An 18,728-nucleotide genomic window follows, 5' to 3' on the forward strand; every position below is an offset into this window, starting at 1 on the left:
TCAGTTGAGGAGGTAATTATGCAAGGCATTTAAGCAGCCAAGGTCCCAGTATTACAGGACTAGTTGACAGGACATGAAGTCTAGAAACTCTGGAAATTTTGAGTTAAGAGATTAGCATCCAGATAGTGGCTGAAGCCATAGGAAAGAATTAGATCTTCCAGGAGTGTTTATATGATGAAAACAGAGGAGAGATAAAAGACATTAATGCTTAAGGATGAGACTCCAAAATGGAAGACCACAAGAAGAATGAGAAGAAAGATCCAAAAAGATGAGAATAAAACTGATGATGAATAAAATTCCAAAAGCAACCTGGAAGAATATTTCAGGCACAGACAAGTAGCCAACCATGTCAAATGCTCTAAAGTAGGATAAATCTCAAAATGTTCTTGGAGTTAAAAACACTTTTAAATAGCATAAAGAAGCTATTTTTAAGTATGTAGGATTAACTTAAACCCACTCTAAATCCAACTGAATTTTCACTTGGAATTTGACAAAGCAATTTTAAAAGCCACCTGAAAGAATAAATTTAGCAAATAGCTGAAAAACATTGAAAAGAAGGGCATTTAGAAGGAACTTTACCTACTGCATTTTGAAATATATTTTAAATATTTAATCATTAAAACAGTACTATATTAGTGTAACAGACATATAAATAAAGAGGTTCTCATAGATGTAAAATTTTTGATTAAGGTAGAGAAATAGCTTTACTCATAAAGTTATCTATAAAATGCATAATTCAATGTACAGAGTATTCATTGATATTAGAAAAATAATACATGGTAATATATGTATTATGATTTTAAAAGTATTACTTTTAAAAAAGAAAGATACCTATCTGCTTTATGGCACTTTATTGCAATTCTGTAATATATATTATTGTCATAAATGTATGTATTTCTGAAAGAAAATGCATCATATTATTAACAATGATTCAATTGGACTGTTCATTGTTATCTTTATGGGATGGAATTATAGGTGATAGTTCAGTATCTGTATCAAACTTTTAAAAAATGTCAACTGTACTGTAGTGGACACATAACACTTGTGTTAAAAATAGAAAATGGTAACTATGTGAGGTGGTAGACATGCTAATTAGATTTATTGTGATTATTATTTCACAGTCTATACTATATCAAAACATCATTGTACATCTTAAATATATACAATTCCTATGTGTCAATTATACCTTAATAAAGCTGAAAAAATAAACACTATATTTTAAAGTGCTTGATGAATTTATTACCCAGGAGATACCTAGTGATGATAGTGAAAGGTGTTTCAGTACAGAAGTAAGAAAGATCAACAGATGTGTTGAGAAGTAAAAATGAAGGAGTTGTAGACTACTGATTTAAGGTAACTCAGTTTGCCGGTCAAAGACAAACTTTAAAAATTTGGTGGCACGATCAAGAGTAAATGTAACAGCATCCCAAACATTCCAGCTGGAATGTCTCAGTAGAGCAGGTAATTAGGCATGGCTTTTGAGCAGCCAGTGACCCTGTATTGAAACAAATGTACTCAATTCACAGGACAACCATTCAGGTCATTCACAAGAAAACTCTTGATTTTAACTCAATATGCTAGAAAACCCTAAAGACTCCACCAGAAAATTACTAGAACTAATCAATGACTATAGTAAAGTTGCAGGATATAAAATCAACACACAGAAATCCCTTGCATTCCTATACACTAATAATGAGAAAACAGAAAGAGAAATTAAGGAAACAATTCCATTCACCATTGCAACGGAAAGAATAAAATACTTAGGAATATATCTACCTAAAGAAACTAAAGACCTATATATAGAAAACTATAAAACACTGGTGAAAGAAATCAAAGAGGACATAGATGGAGAAATATACCATGTTCATGGATTGGAAGAATCAATATAGTGAAAATGAGTATACTACCCAAAGCAATTTATAGATTCAACGCAATCCCTATCAAGCTACCAACAGTATTCTTCACAGAGCTAGAACAAATAATTTCACAATTTGTATGGAAATACAAAAAACCTCGAATAGCCAAAGCGATCTTGAGAAAGAAGAATGGAACTGGAGGAATCAACCTACCTGACTTCAGGCTCTACTACAAAGCCACAGTTATCAAGACAGTATGGTACTGGCACAAAGACAGAAATATAGATCAATGGAACAAAATAGAAAGCCCAGAGATAAATCCATGCACATATGGACACCTTATCTTTGACAAAGGAGGCAAGAATATACAATGGATTAAAGACAATCTCTTTAACAAGTGGTGCTGGGAAAACTGGTCAACCACTTGTAAAAGAATGAAACTAGACCACTTTCTAACACCATACACAAAAATAAACTCAAAATGGATTAAAGATCTAAACATAAGACCAGAAACTATAAAACTCCTAGAGGAGAACATAGGCAAAACACTCTCTGACATACATCACAGCAGGATCCTCTATGACCCACCTCCCAGAATATCGGAAATAAAAGCAAAAATAAACAAATGGGACCTAATTAACCTTAAAAGCTTCTGCACATCAAAGGAAACTATCAACAAGGTGAAAAGACAGCCTTCAGAATGGGAGAAAATAATAGCAAATGAAGCAACTGACAAACAACTAATCTCAAAAATATACAAGCAACTCCTACAGCTCAACTCCAGAAAAATAAATGACTCAATCAAAAAATGGGCCAAAGAACTAAACAGACATTTCTCCAAAGAAGACATACAGATGGCTAACAAACACATGAAAAGATGCTCAACATCACTCATTATCAGAGAAATGCAAATCAAGACCACTATGAGGTACCATTTCACACCAGTCAGAATGGCTGCAATCCAAATAAATGTTGGAGAGGGTGTGGAGAAAAGGGAACCCTCTTACACTGTTGGTGGGAATGCAAACTAGTACAGCCACTATGGAGAACAGTGTGGAGATTCCTTAAAAAAACTGGAAATAGAACTGCCTTATGATCCAGCAATCCCACTGCTGGGCATACACACTGAGGAAACCAGAAGGGAAAGAGACACGTGTACCCCAATGTTCATCGCAGCACTGTTTATAATAGCCAGGACATGGAAGCCACCTAGATGCCCATCAGCAGATGAATGGATAAGAAAGCTGTGGTACATATACACAATGGAGTATTACTCAGCCATTAAAAAGAATTCATTTGAATCAGTTCTAATGAGGTGGATGAAACTGGAGCCTATTATACAGAGTGAAGTAAGCCAGAAGGAAAAACACCAATACAGTATACTAACGCATATATATGGAATTTAGAAAGATGATAACAATAACCCTGTATACGAGACAGCAAAAGAGACACTGATGTATAGAACAGTCTTATGGACTCTGTGGGAGAGGGAGAGGGTGGGGAGATCTGGGAGAATGGCATTGAAACATGTAAAATATCATGTATGAAACGAGATGCCAGTCCAGCTTCAATGCACGATACTGGATGCTTGGGGCTAGTGCACTGGGACGACCCAGAGGGATGGTATGGGGAGGGAGGAGGGAGGAGGGTTCAGGATGGGGAGCACATGTATACCTGTGATGGATTCATTTTGATATTTGGCAAAACTAATACAATTATATAAAGTTTAAAAACAAAATAAAATTTAAAATTTGAAATTAAAAAAAAAAAATATTGGCTGATCACTTAGAAAAGAAGGGCATTAGAAGCAGCAAACAGAAAGGAATGGATATAACTGTGAGAAACATAAAGCTAAACAACAAATGAGGGGACAAAGAAACTATGACTACCATGAAAATAATGAATAATTTCAAGATACTGTTGCTGGTTAATATCAGAGTTGTTAGCTCAGTTAATTAGGATGGAAATGGCAAGAGCTCCAAATAAGAGTATTGGCAATAGGTATGGACAGGATGAAGAAATATTTAGGAAGCATATTTGGTGGGACTTTTCCATTTGTGTATGGTGGTACATTTGAAAAGACCCTGATTCTGGGAAAGACTGAAGGTGGGAGGGGAAGGGGATGACAGAGGATGAGATGGTTGGGTGGCATCACCAATGTGATGGACATGAGTTTGAGTAGGCTTCAGAAGTTGGTGATGGACAGGGAAGCCTGGCATGCTGCAGTCCATGGGGTTGCAAAAAGTCGGACATGATTGAGTGACTGAACTGAACTGATGGTAGTATATTAGTTAGGGTTCTCCAAAGAAATAGACCAATAGACTATACACACACATGCACAGACACACACACATGTGTGTGTATAGTCAATTATACATACATATTTATATATATACACACAATTATATATAAACACAATTATACGTGTGTGTGTGTGTGTGTGTGTGTGTGTATGTATATATATATATATATATATATATATATATATATATATATGCATGTATAATTTTTATAAATTCCTTCAGGAAACTCAGTTCTTGTTCTTGGAGCCCTCAACTGATTGCATGGGGCCCAGTCACTATGGATGGTAATCTGCCTACAGATTTAACTATTAATCAGTCACATCTATGAAAGATCTTCACAGTGGATATCTAGACTGATACTTGACTAAACAACTGAGCACCGTAGCCTAGCTAAATGGCATACAAAATTAAAAGGTGGGAATGATAGGGAGGAATCTAGACTTGGAAATATGATGCTGCCACTAACTGGGACAAAGGAAACAGGAAGAGGAATGAGGTTTGGAAAACAATCATGTGTTTATACTTTTTCACATTGAGTTGGAAATACCCTTGAATCAATCAGAGCTGTATTTCTGTTTCAGGCTTTGTGGGTAGGTCAGAACTTGGGATAATAGATCTGGAAGTTAGCAGCAGATAGTTCATATAACTGGAGGAACAGAGGAAGTTACCTGGGGATAGTTGTAGGGAGAAAAAAAATAGTGGGCTAGATATGGTAACTTGGGGAACACTAGTTTCCCAAGAGGTGACATGGAAAAGGATAAGTCCATTGAGGAGTTGGAGAAAACAATAGATTGAGAGGTAGAAGAGCCAGGATAGGTCAGTGTCTTAAAAACTGTAGCAGAGACAGTGCTACGCTCACCAAACCCAATCCTATACTCTTTCTTCTTAGGCACATGGAAAGCCACAATTTTCAGACCCCTTGTTAACCAAGGATATATGACTAGCTTTAGCCAATGAAATGGGAGAAAAGTGATGGGTTTTGCTGAGTCAGAGAAAAGCCCTTTAAAGACTCCCTGGCCACTCTCCTCTGCTTCAATGAATAGGGAAGTCTCAGAGAAAATCTCCAAATGCCCCTCCCTACCCCATGCCCACTGAACATGTAGTGTTGTTGGGAAAGAAAGCTTTGTTGAGGTAAAACACTGAGATTTCAGGACTAATTTGACACTCCAACATAACCTTTTAATACTGTCCATGAGGTTCTTGAGGCAAGAATACTGAAGTGATTTGCCTTTCGCTTCTCCAATAAAAGCTGAAGCTCTAATACTTTGGACACCTAATGCAAAGAGCCAACTCATTGGAAAAGATCCTGATTCTGGGAAAGACTGAGAGGAGGAGGAGAAGCGGGTAACAGATGACAAAATGATTAGACAGAATCACTGACTCAATGGACACGAGTTTGAGCAAACTCCAGGAGATAGTGAAGGACAGGGAAGCCTGGCATCCTGCAGTCCATGGAGTTACAAAGAGTCAGACATGACTTAATGACTGAACAACAGCATAATCTAGCTTATCTTGACTAATGCAGAAGCCAAGGCTGTAGAATATTTTACAAAGGAGAGAATAGTCACAACAGTTTCGTATGCATCAGTGTTCTAAAAAGAGACCTTCCCACAGTTTCCCAAATGTGGAATTATTAAACCAGTAAATCCAAACAATTTAGGGGGTATATCAATCATAACTGTCAAACAGAAAATCTGCATTTTCTTTGGCTTTAGCTAACAAATGCACTCATCAGATCAATAAAATGTACAATTAATTTAAATTGGAATTGGCATCACAACACATATATACATTACAGTGTACTATTCTTGTAGTCTGGCTTGATAGCTTGAGGTGATGTTATAAATTCTAATTATCCTTGCCTTAGTTCTCTATATTTTTCAAAAAGGGTTATCTTAATATCTCCCCTTAGTACAAGAGACCCCAACTTACAAACAACTTATTTTGTTTATATGTATATGGTTATGAAGTTGATTTTAGAGTTCTGGGTGCCCTTTCTCAAGTGGAAAGAAATGATAGAGGATATTTACCTTTCTAGGCTAGTTCTCATTGCCTATTTAACTTACAATATGGGCAGACTAGAAATACATATGATTCCAGGACATAATTATGACTTACGTCATTGATTCTAATCAATGGGAAGCAAACTCAATGTCATTTTACATAATATACAACAATAGAGTCAAACAGGAAGCTGTGCCAGATATACATCATACTGGGTTGGCCAAAAATATTCATTTGGGTTTTTCCACACAGTTACAATATAATTATACAATTATGGAAAAACCTGAATGAAATTTTTGGCCAACCCAGTACTTGAAAAAAGATAATGCATATCCAAAAGTACCAAATTCCAAAACTATTTATTGATGTAAAATAGAGTAAGTCCATCTGGTTCAAGTGCACACATCTAATCATAAATTCTAAATATTTGTATAAATAAAAATTTAATTTGTTATGAAGCTAGTTATCATCACATAAAATGTTTCAGCTAGAAAAAATTGAGTTTAAAAACCACTTAAAGGAATTTCTCTGGTGGTCCAGTGGCTAAGACTCAGTGCTCCCAATGTAGAGGGCCCGGGTTTGATTCCTGATCAGGGAACTAGATCCCACATACTACAACTAAGAAGTGCAGTCAAATAAATAAATAAAGTAAATAAATAATTATTTCTAAAAATCACTTAAAAACTATTTCTAAAAATCACTTTAAAACTATCAAGTATACATGAAAACAATGCTATGATTATGCAGCATTTCCAATGTATTCCAGTCCTTCTTCCACATGTTACTCTCAAAAGAGGTCATCACAACCTCTTTTCTTCTCAAATTTATAAAAATTATATTAAGAGGTATCTTTTGATACCAAGGGCTTCCCTGATAGCTTAGTTGGTAAAGAATCTGCCCACAATGCAGGAGACCCCAGTTCGATTCCTGGGTTGGGAAGATCTGCTGGAGAAGGGATAGGCTACCCACTCCAGTGTTCTTGGGCTTCCCTTGTAGCTCAGCTGGTAAAGAATTCACCTGCAGTGTGGGAAACCTGGGCTCAATCCCTGGGTTGGGAAGATCCACTGGAGAAGGGAAAGGCTACCCATTCCAGTATTCTGGCCTGGAGAATTCCATGGACTGTATAGTCCACGGGGTCACAAAGAGTGGGGCACAACTGAGTGACTTTCACTTTTCGATACCAAACAATCCTTAAATTTCACTTAGTCCAAGATGTAGTCAAAGCTGAGTTCCTCAGTCCATCACAGCTTAGTTATTTACTAATGACACAAAATAAAATCTGTTTAATTACCTCATTTATCCTATACAAGGTGCTTCTCAGGTGGCACCAGTGGTAAAGAATCCACCTGTCAGTGCAGGAGACATTAGAGACATGGGTTTGTTTGATCCCTGGGTCAGGAAGATCTCCTGGAGGAGGAAATGGCACTCCACTCCAATATTCTTGCCTGGGGAATCCCATAGACAGAGGAGCCTGGAGGGCTACAACTCATGGGGTTGCAGAGTTAGACACGACTGAGCATTTGAGCACATCCTATACAAATGGGGAATGAAGTGTTAAGGCTAATAAAGTTTTCTGATAATCATGGCTAATATTTAAACATTAACACTTTTTATTGACTTAATTAATATTAATCATCCTATAGTGCTTTAGGCACTACCAATGTGACAAATTCCCTCTCAGAAGGTTATTATTTCTACATTTTAAGTGTTAAGGTTATCTATAGGGCCCACATTCTTGCTGTATTAAATGTCAATTAATTCTTCAACATGCAAAATGAAATCTCAATGGAATGCTTTGATAATAAAATAATAGTTAACACATATATAAAATGTTTATGAATTCATGGGCACTACACTGACTACCTTACATGCAATTCTCAAAATATTTTGTAGTTAGGTATCATTCATGGAAATTTTACAGGTAAGAGGCACAAAGGGGTTAAGGATGTTACCCAGGATCACACCACTAGTAAATGTTAGAGTTAGTTGCTCACTTGTGTCTGACTCTTTGTGACCCTATGGACTGGATCACGCCCGGCTCCTCTGTCCATGGAATTCTCCAGGCAAGAATACTGCAGTGGGTTGCCATTTCCTTCTCCAGGGAATCTTCCCAACCCAGGGATCGAACCAGGGTCTCCTGCATTGCAGGTGGATTCTTTACTATCTGAGCCACCTGGGTCTAAAAAAAAAATAGTGATGTAATAATAGATGCACTTTCAGCTGAGCCACTGGGGAAGCCCAACACCAGTAGTTTCTGTGCTAAATCAGACCCTAGTCACCAGCAGATTGGAAAACACCAAGAACGTGGTGGGGGCAGCCAGTGGGGATGAGGAAGTGTCTGAACCTCCCTGCCGGAAGTGACCCCTCATGGGGAAAGGGCAGCTGTGGTCCTGGTGTTTTGGGTGAGGAACCTGCGGAGAGTTGGGATGCTCTGAGTCAGGCAGGGTGGGGCATCTGACTGGTCCGTTCCTCTGCGAGCAGAGGCCACCGTCCAGAGGAGATTCAGAGAACAGCTGGCTGGAAGTCAGGTTCCAGTCTGGAGACAAGGGCACAGGGCTCATCAGGGAAGACCCAGGGAAGGGCGCTGTCACTGGGAACAGACTGGGACTGGACACCCGTGCTGTGACCCAGGTGGTCAGTTCTCCAAGATCCCTGGGGTGAGGGATGGAAGGATCCCAGGGAAACAAGCCCCCAGACAACCCCTAAATGGGGTTTCATTCTCATTTTCACCTTCAGGCTGCTTTTAGTACTCTGGCTACAAGTTCTTCTTTCCTATTGCCTGAGAGACACCATGGAGCAGTGTGAAGAGAAATGAATAGACACAAAATCAGCCTCAGACTGGGAGGACTGAAACAGTATGGACTCTAGAGCAATTCAGACCAGACTCTACACTCAGTTCTGTCACTTTATCAGCCTTGAGAATACTGCAAGTTGTGTCCTAAGGGAGTTTGATAAGCCTTGTCTTACAGAAGTATCGGGACATATGGAACATATAAACCACGTCGCACTGCGGCTGGCAATGTTTAGGTATTTCATGCCTGGTAGTTATGATGATGATTATTTTCGTTGCATAAGAAACTACCCTCATCTATGGAAATTTTTCTTTATCCAGCAGAAGCTAGAGACTATGCAGTCTTCTAAACAAAGAAAGCTGAGTCAATCAAACTGCTGCTTAGCAAGTAATCATTGGGCTTCCCCGGGTGGCTCAGTGGTAAAGAATCCAGCTGCCAAGCAGGAGATGCGGGTTCAATCCCTGGGTTGTGAAGATCCCCTGGAGAAGGAAATGGCAACCCACTCTAGGATTCTTGCCTGGAAAGTTCCATGGACACAGGAGCCTGGTGGACTACAGACCATGGGGTGACAGAGAGTCAGACACAACTTAGCAACTAAACAAGTAATCCTAAGTAAATTTTCTCTATCTGAGAACATGTTATTGAATTTAGAGGCAAGTGTTTTACCAGGATGCAATGCAAAACCTTATAGAATTTGTGTCAAGGACCAGTAATTCCCCTACCTCCCAAAGCCCTCCCGACAAAACACCCCGATTTTCATGTATTTCACCACCACTAAAATCTAGCCCCGCTCAGGAGGTCTACTAGATTACACTCGAGATACCCTCATGTTTGGAGTGTGCTGGGGCTTCTTCCGTTCAGGGCCCAGAGTGCCAGTACGGTGACGTCTCAACATCCCATCACAAAGGAGAGAGTAATATGCATCAAACATCTGGTTTGTGGACCGTGTTCACCTGCACTGGGGCAGGAGCACTCGACACCTTCTGTTCTTTCCCCCAGGTGGCGATTCCCTCTGGTTGACTAACAATCTCAGGGTAACTGTTCAGGGAAGCTTCTCATTTCAGTCTCAGCCTCCCAAATCTGAGGCCCACCATCTGGGGATCTGGGCCGGGCTCACCATTATCACAGGTTCATCCAGCCCACCACGCAGCCAACTTAAAATGACCTCCCAGGAAGGAACAGGAAGACAACGAAGATGTATATTATGATTAGCTTTCCAGCCCCACCTTAGCCTCTCACAACTTAAAAGGTTGGGAGTGTTGGTCGAACACAGTCAAATAGTTGCCTTAGACCTGACTAGGGGCTGGAGGGACTGCTAGACGTGACTTTGGAGCACACACTGGCCTTGGCAGGACTATAAACCCTGACTGCAGCTCGGGCTCTCTCGTCATCCTCTCTCAGAGCCTTTTCATAATCGGGTGGGAAGGCACTGGGGATGTTACCATTGACCTTGGCCAAAATACCAAAGCTCAAAGTTTTGGTTTAAGAGAATAAAGGCTGAGAGAATTTATACCTCACTGCTCTCATCCCAACTCCCTCCCCAGCATCCTCCCTGATTTTTGTCACTTGTCTTAGATCATCACACCACCTTCCTTATGGAATCACTGCTCATATACACAAGACATCTACAGGCAGGTACAGGGTCCTTTATCTTTGCATCACCCCACCAGCACAGAACCTTCTGAAGAGCAGATGCTCAAGTAAAGATGGGAATAAAGGAGCCACCAAGCAAGGAATGTATTCTTATTGTTTATTTTTATTGGCATTATTGAATACGCTAACAACATCTAAGTGTATTGCTAAGGGTACTACTGAATGTTATAGAGAGAGAGACAAAGGTGAATAACATAAATCAAAACTTGACTACAGCTTACTTCATTTTCATCTGTTTTAAAACCACAGCATTCTTTCACATTTCCAAGAAAATTCCTATTCCAAAGCTATGTTATCTTGTTGATGCAAGGATTTTTTGAATTACACTACAAACTCTTACTCTTAGATCTGACAGACAACAACAAAACTGTGATCCGTTTCATTCATAAACTTGGATTCTGAATCTAAACAAACATTATAGGAAAACAAACATTTGAAAGGTAACAGGGTAAAACAGGAGCACAAAAAAGATGTATATTATGACCTTTCCAGCCACACTTTATCCTCTCACTACTAAAAAGGTTGGCAGTATTGGTCAAAGTGAAGAAGCTGCCTGAGACCTCATTGGGGGCTAGATGGATCGCTGAGTGGGACCGTGGAGTGGGCAGTGGCCTTGGCAGCACCACGAGCCTTGCTTGCAGATTTGGCTTTGGCTCTCTCTTCCTCTTCTCTCAAAGCCTCCTCATAATGGAACGGGAAAGCACTGGGGACGGTACTATTGATCTTGGCCACAAACTCCAGCACCTTCATCTTGCTGGTTTCAGCATGGGCTCTTGGGCCCCACAGGAACTCATAGCTCAGGGGATCACTGTCAGGAATCTGACGATACACCAGGTACTTCTCCTGCACCAACTCTTCAGTGATGAACTTCCTGGGCTCCCCAAAGATTATGTGCATCTTTCCATCATAGATGCCCAGAGCATTCAGGAAGTCCCAGACCTCTGCCTCAGAGGCACAATTGCCATTCAGGAAGATCACACCCAGCAGAGGCATCAGAAGCCCATTCTTCAGCACCTCCAAGGTACTGCCCAGCACCCCATCTTTGGCGAGGCGCTCCTTGCTGACAAGGGTATAGGAGTAACCATTCGGCTTGATTTCCTTCAATTCAAGGCCAAACACCAGCTCTATGCGATCAGTGGCTTTCTTGAGGATTTCAGGGAACTGTGCCTTGAACGCTTTGTGGACAATCTTCAGCATATCTATCTTCTTAATGGGCTGTTTCAGCTTAAACTTCTGTAGCATGAAGTGAATCAACATTCCTGCCTTCTTGGCCAGAAGACCTAGAGGAGCAATCATGGCAGAGGTTGAGGCCTGGGAAGAATTTTTACGTTCCTTAACTTGGCGCCTGCCACGTGCTTTAGATCTTGGGCGTGAAGCCCCTGCAACAAGAGAGCTAGTGGCTGCAGCTCCCTGAGGCTTCTGGCCCGCACCGGCAGGGGGGGAGCCTGGGGGCGTACTCCCAGAAGTAGGGGTGGGGGTGGCAGCAGCCTGAGCATTCCCGAGATCCTTGGTCTCCATGCGTGCCTGGCGGCGTTTCTCACGTGCACGGCGCTTGCTCTTCTGCCCCCGAGGCATGACTATCAGCAGGCACAGCGGGCAGGGGAGCAGGCAGGAAAGTAGGTAATGCTGGAACCTGGAGAAGGGAAGATGAGTCGATGAGCTCCTTCAGCATGGAGGGAATAAGGCTGTTCTGCCTGTTTCCTTGAGAGCCCTACTACAGGAACCACTGGCCTCTTGTTCTTGGTCAGCCTATCCCCTGAGAACCCTGTGTAAGAAGTGAGAGCGAGCCAGCCTCAGGCCACAGCCTGCCTGTGGCTGCCTCCAGTGACAGAAGATCCTGGGAGTGGGGCCCTCTCTGGGTCCCTTCGTTCACACACACAACTGTCACATCAGCTCTTAGTGGGGCCGGGACCCCTGCCATGTGCCGCTTGAAAGGTGATGCCTCTAAGCTCCCTGGGACCCATGAGAAGGAACCAAGTCGTGGACACTGTAGGGGTGGAAGGCACTGGCAGTTCTGGGGGCCTGCTCTGTCCTGAACTCGGTTCTCCACCATTCAGGGTCCTCATCTTGTCAACACCAAGGGTGTGGGCCCTTCCCTCCTGCCTCTGGTGCTGCCCCTTCAGGTGAAGAACCTCATCTCCCTTAGAAATGACACAAAGAAATGAGGGGCCTCAGCGGAGGATCAGGCAAGACTCTAGTGTTTGTTTGATTAGCTGCAAGGGGGAGCGTGCTACCTTCAGTCCTCATTTGCAGTCCCCACTTTGACTCCTGGGAGGATCTGGGGGCTCCTTTCTCTCCTGGCTTGAGGACCTTTCCTCACAGCAAGGCCAACAGCTCCCTAAGATCGAATGGGGAAAGCCAGGGTGGCCTTACCTGGCCCTACCGCCCACGGTCTCTGGGGCCTGAAGAGCTGCAGCAGAAGATTGAGGCCCTGTAATGGGTGCTACTCATGCAAGGTCCCCAAATTTTACTCAGGGGAGAGTCTAAGACTCCTTCTTCTGCTGACTCATTAGACTAAGACGCTCACTTCCCTGTTAGCTGTGAGTGAGGCACACTTCTGCCTGCCATGTATGCCTGGGGGCACCAAGGAGTGACAGTGCGAGGAATTCTGGGAGTTTCCCACAGTCCTCAGCATCTTCTCTGTGAGTGCTAGCAAATGTTAGAAATTCTCCCTCTGCTGACCTGAGCACACTGAGGTTCCCAAGGTGAAATAAAGTGTGAGCCACCTCTAGTCACCCCTGTCCCTGACCTCCCTGGGATGGCAGCAGGGGCTGGACTCTGTGGGACTTCACTGTTCTGTCATCACTGGCCCCTTTCGTCCTCACTTGGATGTGATTTATGTTCCTCCCTTAGTCCACCCTGAGTTTTCTGGCCTCAGATCAAGGCCCACATCTCCCTGAGTTCCTGGGGCTGAAAGTGAGGAGTGACATCTGGCAATCTCTGCCTGAGGTGCCCCAGGGCAGACAGGGACTGGGACTTTGCAGGCCCCCACTGCTTTGGGTAGGTGCTCATCTAAGTCATCTCTCTGGGTCCTTACCGTGACTCTGTGACTCCTGGCAAGACCAGGAAATCTCTGTCTGGACTTGAGATCTCTCTCCTCCTACTAAGGCCCCCATCTCCCTGAGACCCACTAGAAAGCAGTGACATTTTCCCGATCTCTAGCTACAGCTGTGTGTGGACTCCTCATGCGGACAGTCAGGAAGAGATTTTGCACTGCCCTCTGTTGTCGTGGGGTAGCTGGATGGTCCCTCAATTCTTAGGTCCTCTTCTGGGCTCCTGGTACTAGCTGCAAATGCTCCAGTGGCGGACCTGAACCCATACCCCCATCAACGAGGTTCCTCACCTCCCTGCGAGGCTCTGAGCAGAAGCAAGTGGGGGTCATCTGGTCCCCATGCCTGGGTCTCCCAGGTCTGAGAGGAGTGATGCGACTATATGGTTCACTTCCTTCTGGGTGGGGTTCTCGCATGTTCATTCAGTGTTACCACTGTGACTCCTTTTAGAAACTGGGCTTCCTCCCTATGTTGAATGAGGCTTCACCCATCAGACTCAAACCCTAATGTCCCTGAAACCATCCTTGGAGAAAATGAGAGGGCGTCTCTGCCTGAGAGCTCTAACCCGGCTTCCCAGGGTGACGGCAGAGGTGGCACTCTGTGTGGGCTCCTCTGTTCTGGGGGAGTCAGTTGTCTCCTTCCTCACATAGAATTGGTGCCTCAACATCTGTCATGGCCTAGAACTCCTCGTTTTCTGCTGACCCGGGCAAGCAGACCTGAAACCAAGGCCCTCATCTCCCTCAGACCCCACAGGCAGAAGTCAGGGGCACCAGAACTGGCCAGCTCTTCCCTGGGACCCCTGGGGCTGACAGCTGAGGCGGCATCAGATGTGGCTCTCTCTACCATGTATGGATCTTCCCCTCGACTCCACATCCTTCCTGGGACTCTGCCTTCTGAAGACCTGAGCCCAAAACCCTGTGAAAGGTCTTCACCTTTCCCGGACCCAAGCTGACCGAGTGAGCCACATTCCACCAAAAATGATTTGGGGCTATGCTGCTAACCAAAAGGGCAGCACTCTCGACCCCCACCCCCTGCCCCAGTTCTGGAGTCAGGGGCTCCCTCAGTCCTCACTCAGGATTCTGGCCTCCAGTTTGGGTAGGGTTTGGGGTCTTCCCTCTGCTGACCTGAGTCTGCATGCCCCAGAGCAAAGCTCTCACCTCCCTGAGTGGCTAGAGGAGATGCTGGGGGCTCCATATCCAGCTACCTTGTTTGGGGATGCCCAGATCTGAGAGTGGGGCTGCTCCTTAGTGCAGCAATCCGCTTGGATGCCAGCCTGCTGACTAGCACTGAAGGTCCTAGCTTGACTCCTTCTAAGGCTGAGACTCCTCCCTATGCCTAATGGGGTTACCTTATCTATCATTCTATGTCTTTATTTATTTACCTTTCACACCCATTGCTTTTTATTATGTAACTGGTAGTTACATCTTAACCTTTCTCACCTATTTCTCTTCTCCCCCACACCCCTAACCCTAACCCCCATCAACCACCTGTTTTTTCTCTCTTGCTTCTACAATTGTTTCTGTGTTACAGATTCCTCACAGAAGTGAAATCATACAGTATTTCGTTTTTTCTGACTCATTTCACTTAACATACATAATACCCTCTAGGTCCATATCCTTTTATATAAAGGCCTTTCTCTACCTGAACGTCCCTTATCCACAACGCCCGCCAGCCCCCGCACACCATGCAAAAATGACGGGTTCTCTCAGCCTGAATTACTCTATGGTAATTTGGACCCCTATGGACCCCTATGGGGTCCAAACCTTCCCATTCTAATGCCTAATGATCTGAGCGGGAGGGGATGTAATAATAACAGAAATAAAGTAAACAATGTAATGCGCTTGAAGCATCCTGAAACCATCCCTTTAGCCTACCCTACCCTACCCTCATGCCACCCCACCCTCCTTTGTCCACCGCATCACACCCCATCCCACACTGCACCCCACCCCATGCAAAAACTGTCTTCCAAGAAACCGGTCCCCTGGTGCCAAAAAGATTGGGGGCCACTACTGCGCGGCACTGCAGCATTGGTGGCGGGAATGGCTTCTGTGCAGCCACCACTTTGGAAGGAGATAGCCCTGTGAGCACTGAAAGCCCCATCTTTTCACCTGTTGAGGGCAAATACCACTTCCAACGCATAAAGAGTCCATCCTCTTTCAACAAAGCCGCCCGAGCCGCCACCGACCCTCCACGTGGCAACAAGATGGCTCCTCGGCCCCCAACTCGGGACAGGCCATGTTACACTGCAGATTGCAGGGGTGGGATGCAGTTGGGTCACTTTTCTTACAGGGAGGGGTTGGAAAATTCACTTCAGCTACATTCAGGTCCTCACCTTGGCTCCGGACGAGTCCAGTACACAATCTCCGCTGAACAGACGCTGCAGCTACCAGTCGTGCTCCTCGCCTTGGAAGCGGAAAAGAGGGGCCTTGCATACGTTCATACGTGGGGTCTCCTAGGGGCGGGACAGGGGCAGGGGGCAGGGGCGGAGCGCTACGGAAACCCGGTAGCTCAATATTCATCCGTCCCTGGGTCCTCCTTGTGCAGTGTATCAGAGCCCAGGACACCTCCTTCTATGAACCCGAGTCCTCCAGCTCCCAAACGAAGCTCTCGCCTTCCCAAGTCCCTAGTGTCGGGAGTCAGGGTGCTGCTCTGAGCATCTCTGCTTGTCAGGAGGGGGCGCCACTCTGTGAGCCTCCCTCGTAGGGGGAGAGACCCTCTCACTAGCACTGATGGTCCTCACCTTAAGTCCGGTTATGGTCAAGATGCCCCCCTCTGCAGATCTGGGGTCTGATTCTGCTAGAGGAGGCCCTGTCCTCCTAAGATCACACAGGTTGAATGAGGGGACCACTCAGAAGTAGCTCTTCTGGGTCTCTCAGGGCTAAGAATTTACAGAAATCTGTTTGGCTCCCTCTCCAGGGGTCCTGTCTAACGCTCAGCATCGCATGTGAGGTCCTCCTTGGATTCAGGTCTGTCCCTCTGCGAAACAGGCTGATCCTATTAGACAAATGACTCACCTCGCTGAGACTTTCCAGACTGAAATCAACCTGACATCTGTGCCCAGTGCTTCCTGGGGACCACAGCATCAGCGATTTTCCAGGGCCTCCTTTTATAGTGTGTGCTACCATGCATTCACTTTCAGGTCCTCACATTGACTCATGACGAATCCTGTAACTCCACTCTCTGCTTTATGAAGCTGCTTGTCTTACATCAAGGTCCTAGTCTCCTGAGAATTCCAAGTGGGAAGTCAGTGTGATCCTCATGTGATCGTAGTCCATCAGGGCCTCTGAGAACAGACAGTGGGGATGCAACTCTAGTCCTTTCGGATTCCTTTTGCTCAACATACTACATCTACTACAACCTGGGTCTCTGCCTTCTACTGATCTAACATTCCTCTTCTTAGTCTTTGGATGACCACTATATTCAGCGGTGATTGTCTCCTCAGCCCTCCTTCATGGAGGTTCCCATATCAGCATCTGTCACTTGATTAAAGGCTTCCTGGGAAATGCATATTCCTACAGACATTGAACAGTTAACCTCTAGCAAATGTTGGAGAAAACAGGTCTTGGTCCCAAAAGTAATCTAAGATTAGGAACATGCAGCAGAAATCAAGGAACTCGGGAAAGATGTTATCCTGTCAGAGAAAAAGAGCTGATATATTCCTTCTCTTCAGCCAGATTAGGGTGTCTGCTTATTTGCTCAGTCATATCTGACACTTTACAACACCATGGACTGCAGCCTGCCAGGCTCCTGTGTTCATGGGGATTCTCCAGGCAAGAATACTGGAGTGGGTTGCCCTCCTTCAGGGGATCTCCCCAACCCAGTGATTGAACTCAGGTCTCCCGCATTGCAGGCAGATTCTTTACCATCTGAGCCACCAGATTTAGGGTAGTTTAAAAATCTTTACTTTCAGTACCCTCCTGTTGTTGGTCGAGTGGTTAAGACTCTGTGCTCCCAATGCAGGGGGCCTGGGTTCAATCCCTGGTCAGGTAACTGGATCCCACATGTCACAACCAAGAGTTCATGTGCCACAACTAAAAATCTCTCATGCCACAACTAAAGAGCCTGCAGACATGTCAGCAAAGGTCCTGAGTGTCACAACTAAGACCCAGCACAGCCAAAGAATAAATTGAAAAAAATATTTTTAGTCCAAATAATAAAATATTTACTTTCTACATAGAAGGATAGCACCAGATAATCTTGTAAGCCCTTGATCACTTGAGGGTGTCTGATTTTGCACATGCAGATTATCATATGGTTACTGAGCATTATCTATTTGTCTCCTTTATTTATCACTCTTAATTATTTTGGTTATGTGTTATGTGGCAGTATTGATGGGAAGGGAGTTTGGGGGAGAGTGGATATGTGCATATGATGGCTGAGTACTTTCACTGTCCACCTGAAACTGTCACAATATTGTTAATTTACTATTCCTCAACACACACACACACACACACACACACACACAAACTGTGTTTCCAGTGCAAGGGGTGTCAGTTCAAACCCTGGATAAGATCCCATGTGCCGCATAGCAAATCAATCGATCAACAAAAGATCATCAAAGAAAAAAGTGATGGGGATCCATGAAAGAAATAATTGATAAGCTAGATTCCATTCCCTTTAAACCTCTGCTCTGTAAAAATACACCATCAAGAGAACAAGATGAGCCATAGTCTGGGAGAAAATATTTTCAAAGGATACATCTGATGAAAGCTCTAATCTAAAATATACAATGAATTCTTAAAATTCATAAGAAGAAAACTAACATCTAATAAAAAATGGACGAAAGATATGAATAGATACCTCACCAAGGAAGATACAGAGATGGCAAACAAGCATATGGAAAGATGCTCCACATCATATACCATTATGGAACTGCAAATTAAGAAAACAAGCAGATACCACGACATGCCTTTCAGAATGGCCAGCATTCAAAGGACTGAAAACACCAAATGCTGGTAAGGATGCGAATCAACAAGAACTCTCATTCCTTGGTGGTGGTGATGCAAAATGGTAGAGCCACTTTGGAAGACTGTTTGCAAGTTTCTTAGTAAACTATACATATTCAACACT

At 43.9% G+C, this 18,728-nt stretch overlaps 1 protein-coding gene across 1 annotated transcript; it reads right to left on the reverse strand.

Annotated features, from left to right (window-relative positions):
• Positions 1 to 10,691: 10,691 nt before the first annotated feature.
• On the reverse strand, positions 10,692 to 17,405 carry MAGEB1 (MAGE family member B1). The gene is made up of 2 exons (XM_059883862.1): positions 15,991 to 17,405; positions 10,692 to 12,241 (listed from the first exon to the last, which is right to left on the reverse strand). The coding sequence occupies exon 2, from the start codon at positions 12,181 to 12,183 to the stop codon at positions 11,170 to 11,172; it is 1,014 nt and encodes a 337-aa protein (XP_059739845.1). The 5' UTR covers positions 12,184 to 12,241; positions 15,991 to 17,405; the 3' UTR covers positions 10,692 to 11,169.
• Positions 17,406 to 18,728: the final 1,323 nt, after the last annotated feature.

This window comes from Bos taurus, chromosome X (genome assembly GCF_002263795.3).
Source record: "Bos taurus isolate L1 Dominette 01449 registration number 42190680 breed Hereford chromosome X, ARS-UCD2.0, whole genome shotgun sequence".
In the NCBI taxonomy this organism is placed as follows: domain Eukaryota; kingdom Metazoa; phylum Chordata; class Mammalia; order Artiodactyla; family Bovidae; genus Bos; species Bos taurus.

Bases quoted from the DNA above. Each gene is read 5' to 3' on its own strand.
- MAGEB1 (XM_059883862.1), bottom strand. From the start codon at position 12,183: ATGCCTCGGGGGCAGAAGAGCAAGCGCCGTGCACGTGAGAAACGCCGC.